Source organism: Hydra vulgaris, chromosome 08 (assembly GCF_038396675.1).
Source record: "Hydra vulgaris chromosome 08, alternate assembly HydraT2T_AEP".
Classification (NCBI taxonomy): Eukaryota; Metazoa; Cnidaria; class Hydrozoa; order Anthoathecata; family Hydridae; genus Hydra; species Hydra vulgaris.
Genome location: NC_088927.1, coordinates 38,422,531 through 38,441,889, shown reverse-complemented (window position 1 = coordinate 38,441,889; position 19,359 = coordinate 38,422,531). Strand labels below are relative to the sequence as shown.

Below are 19,359 nucleotides of genomic sequence, written 5' to 3'. Positions count from 1 at the left end.
GGAAAAATATAAATTCGTGAGTAAATCATATCATTTTAAAAAACTTCTATGGTGAACACATTTAGTAATCAAAACAAATATTTTTATAACAAAAAAAAACTATGCAGAATCATTAGCCTAAAACTCAAAAAAGGCTTAAAAAATAAAGAAACAAAAAAAAGGCAAAAAAGCTAAAATGTTTTTATTAATATCATTAACAATCAAGTTATGTTGGTAAGTTTAATAAATTTAAAACTTTCGAATGTTTATTTATGAAATAAACATAACTTATCTTTGCACTTGAGGATCTCTTTAACATACACTGTTATTAAAAAGGATCAACGTATCAGCAAAATTTGCGTTCAAAATTTTGTATTCATACTGCAATCAAAATTTTAGAGCCTTTTTTCTAAATTTTACAAGATCCAGACTGTTTCAAGTCTGAATGCTTGGCACCCTCTGAACTATTGTTAAATTACTAGCATTTTTTCTATGCTTTAAAAATTTTCTATACTCTATAAACATATTGTATCAATCTCTCATATAAAATAACATTTACCTCGTTGAGTTCTTCACTTTTAGGTGATTTAAGTATGCTCTATAAAAAAAAATGTTTGACACAAAAATAAATATCTTTTTACAAAATTTTAGATGTTCCATAATTTATTTAGTTAATTTATTTAGTTATTTAAGTTAATTTATTTAGTTATTTAAGTTAATTTATTTAGTTATTTAAGTTAATTTATTTAGTTATTTAAGTTAATTTATTTAGTTATTTAAGTTAATTTATTTAGTTTTTTTAGTTAATTTGCAAAATGTAAATGTTATTCACACTATTTTAGATTAAACTTTATTACTTATATTATTATTAATATTACTAATCATATTAAGAATTATTATTAATATTATTAATATTATTCATATTATTTCAGTTAATTTGCAAAATATAAAGAATTATTATTACTTTTAACTACACTATTTCAGTTAATTTTCAAAATGTAAAGAATTATTATTAATATTATTTTTAATAACACTATCTCAGTTAATTTGCAAAATGTAAAGGTTATTCAGATTTTTATGAACATTTTTAAGCTTCCATTTATTTAGTATTTAAAATTTGTTTGATATTGTTGGTACCACATGTAATTGCAAATTTTTTATCTGATATTCTCTGATTTTTTTATTTCTAAGTTTTTATAAGCTTATATTTAAAAGTTTCTTCATGAATAAATCAGGTACTTCTATAAACCAGACACTTGATGCATGTTATATGTGAAGTCTCTATACTGCATAAACCAAATATTTTTGTCATTAAATCAATTATTATTTGATCAAATGCAAATTTAAATAAAAATACAAAAAATATGTTTCTATTAATAGAAAATTTACTGAGAACCCAAAGAAATCAAAAAAAGAGTTTTCTCATACAAATACCAATTCCATTTACAGGAAATTTAAAAACAAATTCAGGAGAAATTATAGAAATTAAAAAAAGAAATTATTACAAAACAACAAAATTCTTTTTCTTTTTTAATTCTGTGTAGAATTCTAGTTTCTGTAAGAAAGAAACAAGAAGCCCAAAATTATTCAAGCACAAATTTGATAAAATAATTTGAGTGAAAATGTAATTTTAATGGGAACAGGTAATAATAATTCTCCAAGTGTTCAATCACTAAGTAAACAGGTGGCAGTAAGTAACAAACTGCATGCTTACTGATTCAAATGTTGACTTGAATAATGTAAACAGCTGTTATCACAATACAATTTGATTTTGAGCCTGTTTTAGATAAAATCAAACAAAAAAATCTTAATATTGAAAGGTTGAGAGTGTTAGATGATTCTAGTGGCTTATATCTTGATGTGCCTGCTTGATGTAGCAAATCAAAGACAGGAAAGAAACTCTGTTGTCACAGCTTTGATTCATAAATATGATATTAACTTAGTGGGCTGTAATTTGATACATTTTCTATAAAAACTACTTTAAGAAATTATACATTAAAAGAAAGGACTGATGAGAGTTGGCAGAAATTGTTTTGTATCAAAACTTGTAGATAAGTCTGACCAGAAGAAGTCAAAAAGATTGGTACAGTTTATCGTAAAAAATTTTTCAAGACAAACTATTTAAAACTAATGAGATTAGCTAATTAGTTATAGCTTGTAAAGGAATAATCTTTACCTAATGATACATATTGAAATTCTGAGTCAGTGTTTTTATGGTTGATTTGTAATTGATTCTATGATCATACTTCTAAATTTGAATAAATTATTAAACATCAGAAAGTTGCAAAAATTTCAAAAAATTGAGTTAAAAAAAATTAATTCATCCAAGTTAATACTCCTGTACTTGATGTACTAAAAATGTTTTTAGTACATCAAGTACAGGAGCATGTTTTTAGTGGTATATAATGGATAAAAGAATAAAATACAACTTCATAAAATGATATTTATCTTTGCTTACAATATTGTTCCCATTTATATGATTTATATGATAAAATCTCTTAAAACGATCTTTTTAAACACATTCCAGTTCTGAGGTTATAAAAGTACTATCATATTTCCTTATTCAAGCATCCTAATATTTGCTCAAAAATTATTTAAAAATAACATAGCGTTATACCAATTTTTGAGAAATCTTTTTTTTATCTCCATAATTTTGTTTTTATCTCTTGAATTAAAAGCAATTTATTACAACATTTTTTATTGTGCTTCTTTCGTAACAAAATGTATTTTTCTTGTTTTTTGTAAATAAAAATGTTAACAAATATGAAAATTTAAACATGAAATAATTAATACTAAGAAATACTAAGAGAAAAAATAATTTAAATTTTCTAGTTTAATTAACTACATACTTTCAGAATTTTTATCTAACTCAACTTTTAACAATTTAATAGTTTCAATTTCATTCAAATTATTAAATACGATTATACTTTTTTTTTCTGGTTATCTATTTTTTTCCTATTTAATCAAAAAATTATTTTTAACTTTTTTCCTATTTAATCAAAGCAGCTTGCAAAGAATTAAAATTTACATACTTTTTGTTTCAATTCACATCCCCAAGGCCATTAAGGTCACCAGAGTCAAGAAAGCTACTTTAGTTGTGGTTACAATCCTCTCTCAACTCTATAACTTCGAAACACGAGCCTTGACAAATAAGGCTGCTGCGCAGAGAAACAAGTTGATTATGTTAGCAAAGCATCATCACTTAAATCCAATGACCATACACTTCTTGTCACCCCAAAAAAAAGGTTAATCCACAGTTAAACATTAAAATCAATCCTTCTACTAGTAATTTTCACCTAAATTCTTCTATAGCCTGTGGTTTGAACAACATTCCTATCTTACAAAAGTGTTCACCAGAACACTTCAACAATACTCTCTAAACTATTGAACAAATGCATAACTGAATCTTTCTTCCAGCTGGCTGGAAATTTAATCTGCCTTATTTTTAAATTGGAACCACAGATGCCTGCTTGGTATCTGTGGTTCAAATTTTTTAAAAACTCTGGCAATCTCTGATTGCACTGACCCCTCTGACTATTGTTCAACTTTCTTACTATTGTTAGTCTTTCAATCCTTGTTTAATAAACTTCTAATATCTCATCCTGAGTCTATCAACTTATGACAATCAACACGGATTTCTCTTTTTTTACAGCTGTTTTGTTAACTGATATAAGGTTATATTGTACATAAGGTGGAGGCAGCAAGACAAAGGTTCTACTTGTTTGATTTATCAAGAGAAATAGCTCTTGAAAAATCAAAAGGCTTTCAAGAAACTCCAGCATGCTGGTCTTCTCTATAGGGTAAACTGGGGTAAAGTAATATAATTTCAAAATTTAAAGGAAAATTATTCAGAAAAAAAGCCTAACTTCTTGCAGTTTTCAAAATTTATACCATTTAAAGTATTAGGTATAATATGAAACAAAATACTAATATTAAAAATTATTATTATAATATTAAATATATATTCAAAAAAAACATGTTCACTAGTTCACTTTACCCCCACATTGGGGTAAAGTGAACTACTTCATCTTCAACTCTTCTGCGTTTGCTATTTTTGATAAATTATTTTTTTTATTTTGTATTTTGCCTTGCTGGTTGATCTATCTTTTAAAGACTTCATTTTCTTCATCGTTTAATCTGTTAAATGCATTTTCTGATGTAAGACACTCACCTCCATAATTTTTTTTTTTTTTTTGTAGATCGCTTGTTGCATGAACAGACATCACTGTTTGTGTCCATTAACTGATTTTTCATTATTTTTTCTTATGGTTTTATTTCCATCTGATTTTTAACAGTTGATTTATTTTTTCATTCTTTAAGTTGTCTAATGATATTATAGTTTTGTAAGAATTGTAAATGTTTTTTGACTTCTCAATTAAAAATTTTTTTTACAAGTATTGTTCTGATCATTGCATTAGTGTTCAAAGTGATGTTTTGAGGGATGTTATTGTCACAATTATTTGTTTTCTGCGAAAAAGGGTGTTTATAGATTTGGAAGTAGTTAACTTGTCAGATGATATAGCAGATGGTTCAAGGAAAAATATTTCGGTTTTAGCAAATGATGTTACTAAACAAGCTGGCTTAAAAGAGGTATCATAAAGATTTTTAGTAAAGATGGAAAAACAGATTTCCCAACCACCTTCAGCGTTGACTCAGTATACAATTAGCCAGAATTTCATGCCATGCATGTTTGCATATACTTGACAAAAGACTCCCACACCAAGTGGCTGTAGCAGATGCAAACAATATGCTGGCAAACACAAAATAGTTATATAATTTTTAATTGTTTTTTTAAACGTTTCTAAAGAAATATAACTCATATGACTATCAAAGATAAGCAATTAGCCAAATTAGGTGCATATGTTTGAAGATCTACCTACTGAGAATTAGATATGTGACACCAAATTAGGTGCATATGTTTTTCTTCAAGATTCTTTTTTTTTAATGCAGCTTTTTGGCATTATTTCAATATATTATATTTCTGAAATAAATTTTAAGAAAATTTCTACAGCAAATATTTATTTTAAGAGTAAACAATTTGGTTAAGTAATTACGATGTATATATACAGTTCCACTGAAAATATTTGATGAAAAGCACAAAAAAAGACAAGTTCACTTATTTAATTAAACAGAAAAATGAGGGGTATTAAACAGAAAAATGAGGGGTAAAGTGAACTAAATTGATTTACAAACTAAAAACTTAGCTGTTTTATATCATGATAAAAACTATAATATTTGTAAAGCAGTATTATATTATCTTCAAAATGTATATAAATAATATAACTGATATTTACATTAACAACAACAAAACTTAAATTTAGTAACACCTATCGCAAAGTTTAATAATGTAATTTTAAAACTTTAGCAAAACTCATTTTTTAAAATGGCTTTTACATCAAAACAAAAGCTACTTTTTAAATTTAATTTTTTCGGAAAAATATTAAAATGTTGTATTAAGCAAAAATAATGCTAAATTACTAAAAAAAAAATTTTTAAACATGATAATTTTTTAATATAAAAAAATAGTTCACTTTACCCCAGTTTACCTTAAGCTTGTTTCATGTAATGGGTCTGGGATAACTTTAAAATTATTTTCCTTTTCTAACCGCAATATTAAAGTTTTTCTTGATGGAAAATACTCTCCTACATTTTCAGTAATTTCTTAGATACCAACTTTGTTCTTGTGATGTTCCTTTATATTATCTTTATATTATATTATCTTATCTATACAAACAATCTTCCTGATAATCTTATTCTAAAGTATTTGCTGATGACACAACTGTATTTGCTGAAGACACAGCTGTATTTGCTGATGACACAGCTGTATTTGCTGATGACACAACTGTATTTTTTTTTTTTTTTTTTTTTTTTTTTTTTTTGTTATTTCACCTCCCCAAGGCCTAGAAGGCCACTACAGATGAGGAGGCTACTTAATTGTGGTTATAACCCTCTCTCAACTCTATAACTCCGAAACACGAACCTTGACGAACAAGGCCGCTGCGCGGAGAAACAAGTAGAGCGCGGTACTACCAGGGATGTGGTGGGGATCGAACTCGGAACCTCTCGCTTATCAAGCGAGCGCTCTACCACTACACCACTACCGCATATTTGCTGATGACACAGCTGATGATACTCCTATCTTGACAAAAAGTTATTACTTTTGATTGCTTTGAACAGTCAATCTTGTAAATTTTAATCCAAACAAAACTAAATTGTTTGCTTTTAATTATAAATTATTGCTGGTATTATTGATGAATGGCTCTTAATGATCCAATGCTTCTATATTGATGAATAGCAACACTCTTAATGAGTTCTTTACTTAATGTCTTATCTGATCTCTTTAAAACATTACAACAAAATCCAAAACTGCGTTACAAATATTGTTGAGCCTGCTCTAGCTGACATTTTTAAGCCTCTGTCCCACCATTGTTGAGCTACACATCTTTCTCTTTTCTATAAATACTACTTTGGTCACTGTTCAAATAAGCAATCATCATTCGTACCATCTTGTAAAGTCTCTTCCTTGTACTCTAACTGTTTCTTTATGCTAAAAAAAACTTTTATTTATTTAGCTTTTTACAATGAAAATTGTACAAGGTACATACATGTACCTTGTACAATGTACATACATTGAACAAAGTATGTACATGTGCAATATATACATTTTACATGTATACATTTAACAAGATGCTTTGGAGTTTTCTCCTATTTTCATGTTTTCCAAGACACATACAATTTATAGTTTTTTAATCTTCTGCCGACTGTATTCTTCTTTTTTAACTCCCTTTTTTGCTTTCTGTTAACCCCCAACCTATATAGTGGTTGCATGCAGCCTTACTGGGAGTTAATTCAATAAAAAAAAACTAGTAAGGTTTTGATAGTTTCTCTCCAACTGGACCTGGGAGTAAAGGATCCCAATAGCTGGGGTAGTAAATAATAACTTGTGTGGAGGTTTTATAATTCAATTCTTTCATAATTTTGTCACTGTGCAGAAATATGCACAAAAATTAATTTTTTGCATTAATTACAAAACTTGAATTTTAATTTTTAACTAATTTCAAAACTAATGAAAAATATGCACAAGATTATTTTTAAATATATTTTAACTATTACAAAAGGTTCATTGTGCTATATTTTATTTATTATATAGACGGTAATCTATCACGTGACATTAAAATTTGTGACCGCCATACTGTATGGCAAATAAAGTAAACAAAGCAAGTGTTTATTAGCGTAACGTATTTAATTACAATTATTTAGATAACATACCTTGTAGTAGATAGATTTTTAAAGATTATTTTTGAGTGAATTACCTATATTGTGAGATGTAGAATTTAATTCTCTATCTCACAATACAAGTAATTTTTGCTTAAAATAAAACTATAATAACTTGTTTTCAAAGGTGTATTGTAAGTAATGTGCAAATAAGTAAACTGTATATAAAGTACTTCAAAACATTCAAAAATAGACTTAATTATTTTTGTTTTACATTTTTAACATCTTCTTTTAAGTATTATAACACATAAGATTCTTTTTTTCTTTTTTTAAATATTTTTGTCAACTTGCTAACATGCATAACTCAGACACATTTCATTTTATAGATTAGTGTGCAATGAGTTTTTCAGAAGAGGTGACTCTGCCATTTAAAGATGATGGGTTATGTACAATTCTATATATTACCACTGAAAGTTAAGTGTGTTGGACATGCAGTGCAGTTTTTTTCTAATTTCATTGAATTCAACGATGAATGTAAACAACTGGAACTTAATAATGGATCTCAATAATGACTTGATAACACAACATTTTGTTGATACTATAAACAAACATGATTTTGAACATTTTAAGTTATCTGGAATTTTAAGAAATCAATTTTCAAATACACATATTGCAAAAATATGCTCAAATTGATAAAAAAAATGCTGGACAAGCATGTTTAAAATATTATACATTACAACTTTTTATAGGATTTTTTTATTTTTTAGAGATTGTTTTAAAACGTGTGTAAAAAAATTTTCATAGAAACTATAAATAATTTTATCCTTGTCAGTAAAACTTTGCCAAGTACTTGTTTTGTCAACGGTTGCTCAAGTCTACTTGAGACTGTGACGGTGACAAGATGTATTTCCATAGCTTTCTCACTATTATTAAGCATCAAGATAAAATGCTTGAGTTGTCATCTAATCTAAATCTTGAGTTGTCTGCTGCAAGTGGCTTGCAGCAGTTAATAGGCAAAAAGAACCAACCAATTCCTCAAAAATATGCTCTGCTCATTTTAACTCTAAAGGTGTCTCACCTTAACAATGAATGATATATTTATATATATATATATATATATATATATATATATATATATATATATATATATATATATATATATATATATATATATATATATATATATATATATATATATATATGTATGTATTTATATATATATATATATATATATATATAATTTTAAATGTAATATGTAGCAGGACTTTTAAGTACTTTTAGACGGCAACTTTTTCATACCTTCTTTTTTTAGTAAAGTTTATAAGAAACATAATAAAGAATAAAATAAATATATCTGTAATATTGATATTCCTTATTAATTTTCTTGTATGCTTCAACAATACATATATTTAGACTCATCCATAAATAAATTATTTGTAAGCATAAAACATCTGCTAAGCATATGTACATACTTTACGGAAGTACTCCATGGAAGGAAGTGATTTATGATTTGTGTCCCATTGGTTAAATTTCAATTTATATGGGTCTACCCCACTAGCAAGCTGTGATTTCATAACATACTGAATTGCAATAGCAGCCTGTAATGTTTGAGCATATTCTTCCATTTTCACAACAATATATACAGCTAAACGCCTGTTGTTGAAATAAAAAAATATTTATAATATTACAGATATGGAAATAAAAATTTGATGACTTGCTGAAGATCCTTTTTTGTGGAGGATTTCATCGACATAAAAGAAAAAAAAACACTTTTGTTGAGTTTTTGAAACAGATTTTTAATTAATACTGAAAATATACTGTACACAATTAAACAATCCTAAAAAAAGTTAAGTATATATTTTTTAAATATGGTGATTTGGCATTTTTGTGTAAATTTGAGCATATTTTCAAGGTGTACTTATTGAGAAACTATGTTTTGAGAAAACGCAAAAATGAAAGCAAAAATAACTAAAAGTCACAAAAACTCAAATTCCTTTTTCAAATAGAAGAATCTTCTTCTTCAGCTGATTTTAATCAAGTAACCCTTTCTTGACTGCTTTTAGGATTTTCCCTCATTTTAAACTTGTAGTAAAAACTTTGCTTACGCTTTTTTTGTTAGCAGATATAAAAATAGTTTAAGATAAAATTTTGAAATAAGACAAAACTGCACAAGCTCTAACTTTAGTGAAATTAATCCGCGTAGTAAAATTAAAAACCCGGGTAAACAATATAATGTAAACTTTGCTAACTAATCCATGAAGTAAAATCAATTATTTAAGTGATAATCAATATTTTTATCTACATTCCACAATTTTTAAACGGTGCTCTGACAATACATAAATAACATTTTACTACTGTTATGAGGTTTTTTAACTATTCAGTGATGAATGGCTTTTTTTCAAATTTTTTTTTTTTTTTTAAGCAGTACAAGCCATAAATAATACTGCAACAGGTTTATATGCTTTTAGAAGTGTTTATTTGGTGGCACAAGATCAGCATACAACATACTTGAACTACACATAAATGTCCTTGAAATGTTACAACTTATTTCATAAATTTTTTGATTTGATTCGTATCTTCTACTTCCTACATATCTTAAAGCCAATGAAAACCTTTGGATCAAACTTTCATCAAATGCGTATACTTTTCTTTGCTGCTCTTCACATCATGATTTGATGTGAAGAGCAGCTAGTTTTATATACTTTTAAATAGCTTTTAACTTTAAAGTTATGAACAGCAACCATGCAATGAGATAAATTGTAAATAAAAAGTCCATGTTATATTAAAAACATTCTGAAATGTCAGCTAAAGTTAAACACAAATTTTCAACAATTTGAAGTTAGTTTAGTGTTTTAGCTTGTAGTAAAATTGTAATCATTTGGATCTTCAACAACTTTTTCATACATTTATTGCACTTGTGTTGATTGTCTCTACAATCACACATTCTTTTAAGTTTCTGATTTTGCTTGTTTGTATTGTATTATTGTTCAAAAATGTTAAACACTTTTAAGATACTATAATAGAATTAACAAATCAGCATTTTATTTATATACAGAGAAATTAAAAATATTATATTAATAACAATTTATTTAGCATACTTAAACAACCAAACTATGTATACTGTATAAGAGTTATGTAAGTTAATTCAAAACAAAAATAATAAAATGCCTTAGAATACATAACATAAAGTTTTTAAAATGTTAACACAAATAATTGTATTTATTGTTTTTGGATTTAAGTTTGAGAAGTTTTGGATTATATTATTTACAATTTACTTAGTTGCTAAGGTTAATTACCTTGTTTGAAAGTGTTTAGAAAACAAGTTATTTAATATTGAGTTTTAGTTTATTTAATATTGAGTTTTAGAAAAAAAAATTAATTATATCATGAGAAAGAAAACTAAATTCTACATAAATTTAATCAAAATAATAAACTTTTAAACTGTTTTTTTCTATAAAAACCACATTAACAGATAATAGTAATTAGCCTTGTGTTAAAGCTCCTCAAACTAATGTGTATTTGTTTGACCTACAAGATGGCGTCAGGACAACAATGTTTATGCTGTGAAGTCAATCAAACACCATTTAAAAGAATTATGTTTTAAGTTAATTTATATATTATCATATTAATATGTTTAATGATGGCATAAAAACATTTTTATACTTTAGTATACTGTTGCTTTTTCTGCTAAAGTAAAACAATTAACATACATACTTCTTGTGTTGAAGTGGATAAAGTATGCAAAAGTATTCGGCTACCTCGCTGGTACCTAAAAAAAGATTTTAAAACATTCATTTTCAAAACTTTATATTATAATTGAGGTAAAGAGGTAAAAATATAAAAAAAAGTCTCTAACCGCCATGAAACAACCCGTGGTGCCAAAAATATCAACCCAATTCTCTAAATAATTATTTTCAATAAAAATAATTATGTTAAATATTCTAAAGATTATTATTTTAATTTTTTTACACTATATATTTCTATATTACTATTTTTTTACATTATCATACATTTTTATATCATTATTTTATCACACTAACAACTTAATATTAGTAAAACAACTTAATAACACAATAAAAACTTAATAAAACAATTTTTTCCATAATGGTTACATTTTACAATATATCTACTTAAACTCATACAGAATAAAATAAGTTATAAATACATCAAAACTACAATTATTAAATTTTTATACATTTGTAAACTTTTCTTAAAGCCTTTTACTACAACTTTTATCTCACTTTATCTTATTTTACTCAATGGTTATGATAAAATTTATAAAAAAGGCTAATAAGAAAATGCTTTAAAAAATTATAAAAGCCTTCACCACTACATTATAGCAAAGTATTTTCTTTTGTACGTATCTAAAACTTAATATTTTACAATTAATAAAAATAAATTACCTGAACTAATTTTATAGTAAGTTTACGAATAAGAGTTGTACTCTGTTTTAAAACAATTGAACTTTCTAATGAGCTGAATAAGTTTGATGCTAAAAAAAAAATTTAGAAAAATTTTTTATATTCATATATTGATTATATATTATACTATATTTTCTCTTTACCAACCAGTAAATGAAATTACAGGTATATTTTTAAAAAAGTTACTAAATAAATTATTTCTTGGTTTTGAATTTTATCTTGGTTTTGCGTGCTAGAATGTATCTTTTGCCCTCCGTGCATTCTTGTTTTATTATATTTTGATTATTGCCATTGTTTCAGGGTGGCCACACTTTTTTTGAGTTAAAAAATTAGAAGAATTTAGGAGATCTTAGGAGACTTTAAAGGACTTTTAGGAAATTTTATGGGGATTTTATTTTTTAGGAGATAACTTGGAAAAATAATTAAGAAAATTATTGTTGCATTTTTTAAGTTTCATGGCCACGACGATTTAGAATATTTACAGATTACATGTTGTTCAAAGCACTGTTTAATAGCTACTTGAGCAGCATTTTTAAATGTTTTGCATGTTTACTCTTGTCTTTACATTTTTTCTTCATTGAAGGTGTAGTTATTGAAAGCAATGGATAGACTTTGATTATATATTTTGATGAAACTTTTGTTATTCCATGTATATTTTGGAATATAACTGTGTTATGCTACTTATTACAGTTGATAAGATAGTATGTGTAATGGTGATACTCTAAGCAGTTGGTAAGTGATTGCTTAAGTTAAATGGCAAAGGAGAAATAACTTTGGTATTAATAACGAATAGTGATGACTCTTTTAAACCTGCAATATGATCAATATAAGTAGGTATGCCAAATCCCGCGTTTTACGGAACCGATTTTTGTGCTGAAGATCTGTTCCACATTTTTAGAACTTAGAGTGTATGCAGTATGGTGGGATGGTGTTTTGTAGCATATTTTTTTAGAATTTTATATTAACTTAGAAGTTTTTTTAAAAGTAGAATAGTTGAACTTTTTTAAAGAGTATTTTTTTATTATATTGACAAAAATTAAAGTGTTATTTATTGACATCAAAAACTGTGTTGTACTTCTTGTGCTTAGTATGTTGTTAGATTAGTATGCTGAAGATAAAATCTTTTTTTTTCCTTTTTTTTAAGTTTATAGGCTTTCTATGCACATGCCAAATTTCAAGAATTTATTTTAACTAGCAGATACCCTATTTTTACCCTCATTTTTATAAGCCAATAATAATAATTATTAAAAATTTTATGTGATTTTTCTATAAAATGATTTTGTGATATAGGTACTAATAATACATTTATTAAGTATCAATGTAAAAATAACATTTTGTATATTTAAATAAATAATACATGTTTTTTGCTCAATCCAATCATATTATTACATTTTTAAAAAGCTTTATAACATATAATAATATAATATATTGTTTTTTTATGTATTAAGAATATATCATATATTAGTATATTACTAATATATGATATATTCTAAATACATAAAAAAGCAAAATATTATATTATTATATGTTATAAAACTTTTTAAAAATGTAATAATATGATTGGACTGAGCAAAACAAATGTATTATTAATATTAGACAATAATATTAGACATAATATATTATAATATTATAATATAATAATATAATATGTAATACCCAACAATATCAGATATAATACATTATATTATGTCTAATATTATCGGGTGTAAATTTATCAATATGATACTTATAAAGTCTGTTTAAAATAAAGTAAGGTTATTGGATTTAGCAAAAAATATGTATATCATAATGGCTCAAAACGCAGTTGTAAATAACGAATTGTCACTGACAAATTTATCAGAGAATACTGTAGACAGTGCAAACATCAGTTAGTTAATTTAGTTTAGTAATAGTATGTTATTTGTATTTTACCTTTTATAAAATGGTTTGCTAAAAGTAAAAAAAGTGTTTATTTCAATTTATAAATATAATTATTTTATGTTTTAAATTTATGTTTGTAAATGAAACTTTATTGATGAGTTTGAAGTTTTGATTCTTTAGATCAACAAGCGCTAGAGAGTATTATTTTTTTAGTTATTTCTTTTAGTATTTTACTTTTTAAAAATTTGGTTTTATTATTCAATCAGCATTACTTGCATTTGAAAGTTTTATACATTTTATTAGAGACTCTAAAAGTATTTTATGCTGCCTATCTATTATAATCATAGTTTTATTTAATAACACTTTATTTCTCTATAGGTCAATTAGAAAACAATATAAGTAAGGAAAGTTAATATATAATTATATTGTTTTTTAATTTGTTTAAAATATAGTGCTATGTGTCCAATAATTATTTTTTTGAATGAGTTCTAATAAAAGCTATTTTAGTTTAATTCTTTCTTAATTCTTTACTTCATTCTTTTTAGGCGATTTGAAAAGAAATAGTAAGTAAATTAAAGTTGAATGATTTGATGAGTTATAATGTTTACTAGTTCCTAACTTTGACGGATTTTAAAATTTTAACAAGTAATATAGATTTTAAATTTTAAACAAGTAATATAGATAATATAAAGCTCATTAATTATTTTAAAATTCAATACAGTTAGAAAATTTATTCATTTTTTATTATCCTTCTAATTTAGATAACTCTAGCAGTTTTAGTAAAATTTCACATTATGTTTTTTCTGCTTAGAGTAAAAATTTAATTTATGAAATTGTTACCTATTACATAAAAATCTTTTTTCTAGTTATCTTTAGTTGCACCTTCTTCTGTTCTTCTGTTCTGTCCTTCTTCTGTTACCCCTGGTAAGATTATCATTTTCATTTTTTAGACTTTTTTAGTTTATAAATTTTATTTTACTTAAATAATACTTTTTCTTTTAATTTTTAGTTGTGTCTCCTTCTGTTACCACTAGTTCTGTTAGTTATTTTACTTGTTTAAGTTACGATAAATAATTTATATTATCTAAACTAAAATCACAGAAATAATACGCTCTCTTTAAAGCTTTATTTGCATCCACCTCTGCTACCACTGGTAGGGTTACATATAATTTATTTATTTACAATATTTTCATATGCGGCTGATGTTATGTTTCATTTATTATAAACATTATTTTCACATATATTTTGCATAATTTATATTTTGCTTCAGAGTTAACATATGATGACTATAAAATCTATTGTGCTCAGCAACCAGGACCCCTATCAAATCAGTCTTTTTTAAATTGGGTCTAGCATGGTGGGGAAGATAGGCCAGGATTTAGGTGGGCAAGTAATCATCCCTACTCAGGTGCTGGGCCAGATAATGGTGGTCTGAGATTTAATGGAAGGCGTGGAAATAGAAGGGGCAACAGGAAAGCCAGCAGACGAGGTAACATTACAATACCTATAGTTAGTGTCAATTATACATTTTATAGAGTGCTATTATACACTAGTTGTAGAGTTAAAAGAAATGAAAAAAAATCTATACATGTTTTTGATTTTGTCTACATTTTTTAAAATCGTTTAATAAGTACTTTTAATGTGCTCATGTATTGTCTGCACAAAAATAGTATAAATGACACAGACTTAGTTGTTATTTTTAAAGAGTTCTGTCTTATTAAGTTTTGCATTGGTTAAATTTTTCACCATAATTTGATCAACTGAAATTTTCAGATTTTTATTATTGCATGAGATACATTAGTTTATTTTACAAAATGTAATAAACATGTAAAAAAAAAATTTTTCCTGCAAATATTACTTAGTAAAACTTATTACTTATGTATGCGTTTCTAGTTTAGATTTTTATTTAGATTGTTTTAATAATTAAAATTAATTTCTTAATATTATGGCATTATGCAGAACTGTTTTGAGAATGTCACATTTATTATAACAAGCAAAAAGATCATACAAGACCGTATAAAGAAGATATAACAAGCACAAATCATCGAAAAAGAAGTTATTTCCTTTCTTTCTATTTTCTATACATTAAAATACCTTTTTCATTTTATTCAATACAAAAATTTTGTTTTTTGAAATTTATAATATTTTAAATATGGGGCTGATCAGTGTATTAAATAATGACACTGATGATGTGTCAGATAAACTAAAAATATAGATTGTAATTTTTCTCTTAAAAAAAAACATTTTAAAATTTTTTTGCACTTTTTATTCAGAGTATTTTAAATGATATTGAAAACATAGTTACTGATCAATCATTAATTTGTTATAGAAGGTATGAAGTAGTTTTTAGACGTATATAGTATCTTCTTTTTATAGTAAAATTATCCAAATGTTTAGTATTTATACACATAATAACTTTTTTAGGTAATATGGCCTCAACAAAAACGTCGCTTGTATTTCATAAAGCATTCAAAAAACATTTAGTTGATTGTTTCACATTGCCTTCTGATTCAAACATTGAGTGTAGGAATAACTATTTGTTTTTTTCATAGACCAGTGAATACAACAGCACAGTCGGTAGAGTCTACCTCTAGTAGTACCAATTACCCTAGTGAAACAGTTTTAACAATGTCAGAACATGAAAAAGTCTCTAAAAAAAGAGTAATCCTTTATCTTCCACATGTAATATTTCAGACTTTCAAAGTGCTTCAAGAGAAAAACTTACTCCTAAGAAAATAGTATTTAAAAAAAGGTTATCAGTTTTATCTTCAATGTTAGCTAGTACTTCTAGGAAATACCAAAATAAGATAGCTTTAGTAAAAGCCAAATTGAAAAGCATGCCATATAAATTAAAAGTTTTAAGGCAAAGTGTTAAGAGAAAAGAAGAAATAACAAAAGCTCTAAGGGCAGAAGTTAGAGACCTAAAAAAAAAAAATACAAACAAATTACTACAGTAGGCGTATTCGCAATCTTATAATTGCAAAAAATGCAAGAAAAACTAAAGAGAGAGAAAAGTTAAGACAAGTAATGCTAAAACATAATATTGTTAATAGGAAAATAAAATAGCAATTGCCAATTTAAAAAATTATATGATCCAAATGGAGGAGGAAGATTGTCAAGTTGCATTCAGGTCAGATGATAATAAGACTTATACATTACAAACTAGAATGGTAATTTATAGCATGTTGTTGTCTAATGTCCCAACAATTAACACTCCATTCCTGTTAGAGAAAATTCTAAAATATCTTGGTGTTGAATTTTTGGATATTCCCTAGTGTAGCACTGTTGAGCAAATGGCTCATGAGCTTAGCAGCTTATCAGACCTGCAAATAGCAGAGTGGGCTATCAGTAATAATAATCTTACTCTTGGGTTTGATTCCACAACACAAGAAGGTGTTCATATTAACAGTGTACACTTAACATCAAAATAAATGTCAAGTCATTGCTCTAGACCAGTTATCTGGAAGGACAGCTGGTGATTATGAAAAGCATATATGTAAAGCAGTAGATCATATGGCTTCAATTTATTCAGATTTTTACTTGCTCTCCTTTGAGGAATGTCGTAGTTTGATTAATGTCAGACAGTGTGGCAGTAAATCATCTTACCATAACCAAAATTTGTGAAACTTCGGCCAAAAATCTGAATGAGCTAAACTCGATACAATTGCCACTTCATGTCGATCAGCATTGAAGTCTCTAGAGTCTGAAAGTTGTGATTTATTTGGTAATGATTGTATGGTAGTTAAAATTGTTTTGGCTATGAACAAAATGAGGTTTAAAGGTGTCAAAGGTGATCCAAAAGGATTTGTTAATTTTTTAGACAATAACAGATTACCACAATGTATCATTCCAAGATATCGTGGCAACCGTCTCCATAGTGTTTCATACTTGTTTTATTTTCATTAAACACTATAAAGAGTTTGAACATTTTCTTACTGTTGGAACAGTAAAATGTCAAAGTTTCCAAATGCTACTACGTGCAGCTTTTTGTAATTCAACTGAATAGAACAAATGTGTGTACTTTCAGTATTTGGAAAACTTCTTACTGGACCCTGGATGCAAATATTTTATGTGTCAGCAGATAATGCATGTTTTGACCATGTTGCTGGTATCCAGGTAGTAAAAGATGTTTTGCAAATAGTTAAAAATTGCAAATCTAATCCAGATTATGCAGAACTGTTATGCAGAATTGTTATGCAGAACAACCAATTTTTTTGGAAATCCTCTTACCCCAATTATTTTAGAATCTGTAACAAATTTATGTTCTATTGATGCACAGCTTATCAAAATGATTTCTTTATGTCTTGTTGCAGTGAAAGATGTTTTGAATCGACAATATAAGAGGTATTTCTTGATTACAGTTATTGAGATACTTAAAGAAGAGACAGCAAGTGCAAGACTTAACAATATAGATAGTGAAGAGTTAATGGGTATGTTTAGTGATGCCAAAGAATAAATTACCTAATGGGACAATTTGTTATATATCTTCAAAATTAAGATCAAAAAAGAATAGGACTTTAGATTATCTGGATATCCTTAACCAATTACACTGATAAACAAATAAAATTTTATTGTGCATATCTTGTTAACTAGGTGGTTTTTTAAAACAAATTAAATATGCTGATTTCAAATATGCAAACCATTTTTCATCATCACGTCAAGTTGTAAAGAAATTTGGGTTCAAATCTTTAGTATTTAAGGTAAAGTCCCTAATATTGTCGAAAAAAAAGTTATTTAAAAGTATGTCAACCTGGGTCTCAAAAGAAGCGCATTTTCATAGAGATTTTAAAAATGGTATTTGTTTGTAATAAAAATAAGTAAAGTCTTTAGCATTTTTTCACATAATTTTTTTTGTCAATAAATTTTAAGTAAGAATATTTGTCTTTTCTAAAATCTCTATAAAAATGCGCTTCTTTTGAGACCCAGGTTGACATACTTTTGAATAACTTTTTTTTCGACAACATGGTCTTTTCTAATTCAAATATTGATCAATTGCAAAATTTACTTTTCTTAATACAGAACGCTCACTTTAACACAGGAAATTGAAATTTGCCCATAGTGTTTGTAACTCCTTTGCTACGACTTTACATCGTTCGATTTTGGACTTCATTCCAGAAGCAAGAAATAAATATCTACCAAGTATTGTAAATTTCTATGGTATTTTGCTACGCTGGCTCAAATTTTCCTCAACTATTTGAACTTTTTTCTATTGCTTGACTGCTTTTTCAAAATGTATTAAATTTTTGGACCGCACAGGTGTGTTTTTATTAACAGATTTTGAAGCTTTACGATATACCATATCTAAGATAACTTAAATTATAAACAAAATGATAAATATTGTAATTAAATTTAAAATAAAATGAAAAATAATTAGTTATAACTAATAAAGACCAAGCAAAAAAATTTTTTAATTATAAACATATTTGAACTACTAATATCATTGAGTTAAGAAAATAACTAGATAGCTGTTTTGGCTCTTAATGCCTTTTGTAAGTTGAATCTTGTTTACACAAGTCAATTTGTTTTATTTGCATATGACAAAGCAGTGTTTTTCAATGTTTGCATTTTTAAAAAAATTTCATTTGCACAGGTGGGGGAGTATTGTTTTGCTTTGGTAAAAACTGTTAATATTTAATGTTAATACAAGTAAAAGTTCATCTTTTGCCGCTATGCCATTTCCGAAAAATGAAATTTGCATTTTAGTCATACCCCTAATATATATATATATATATATATATATATATATATATATATATATATATATATATATATATAACTTAAATTGCTAGTTTAGATAAGCACTCTGACGTCACACTGAAATAGCCTGCGGATGTTTCAGCTACTAGGGATGACGGATCCCCGGCAGCTGCCAGGATGATGGGGA

General features: G+C 26.2%; 1 protein-coding gene across 4 annotated transcripts in view; it reads right to left on the bottom strand.

The window, feature by feature from the left end:
* Positions 1–19,359, bottom strand: part of LOC101235701 (tubulin-specific chaperone D) — a 124,690-nt gene that overhangs the window by 59,381 nt on the left and 45,950 nt on the right. For all 4 annotated transcript variants that reach the window (XM_065803654.1, XM_065803655.1, XM_065803658.1 and 1 more), the window contains exons 11-14: positions 11,598–11,686; positions 11,051–11,094; positions 10,909–10,963; positions 539–577 (exon numbers count right to left, since the gene is read on the bottom strand). In XM_065803654.1, coding sequence (XP_065659726.1) covers positions 539–577; positions 10,909–10,963; positions 11,051–11,094; positions 11,598–11,686 — 227 coding nt within the window. The remainder of the gene's footprint in view (positions 1–538; positions 578–10,908; positions 10,964–11,050; positions 11,095–11,597; positions 11,687–19,359) is intronic.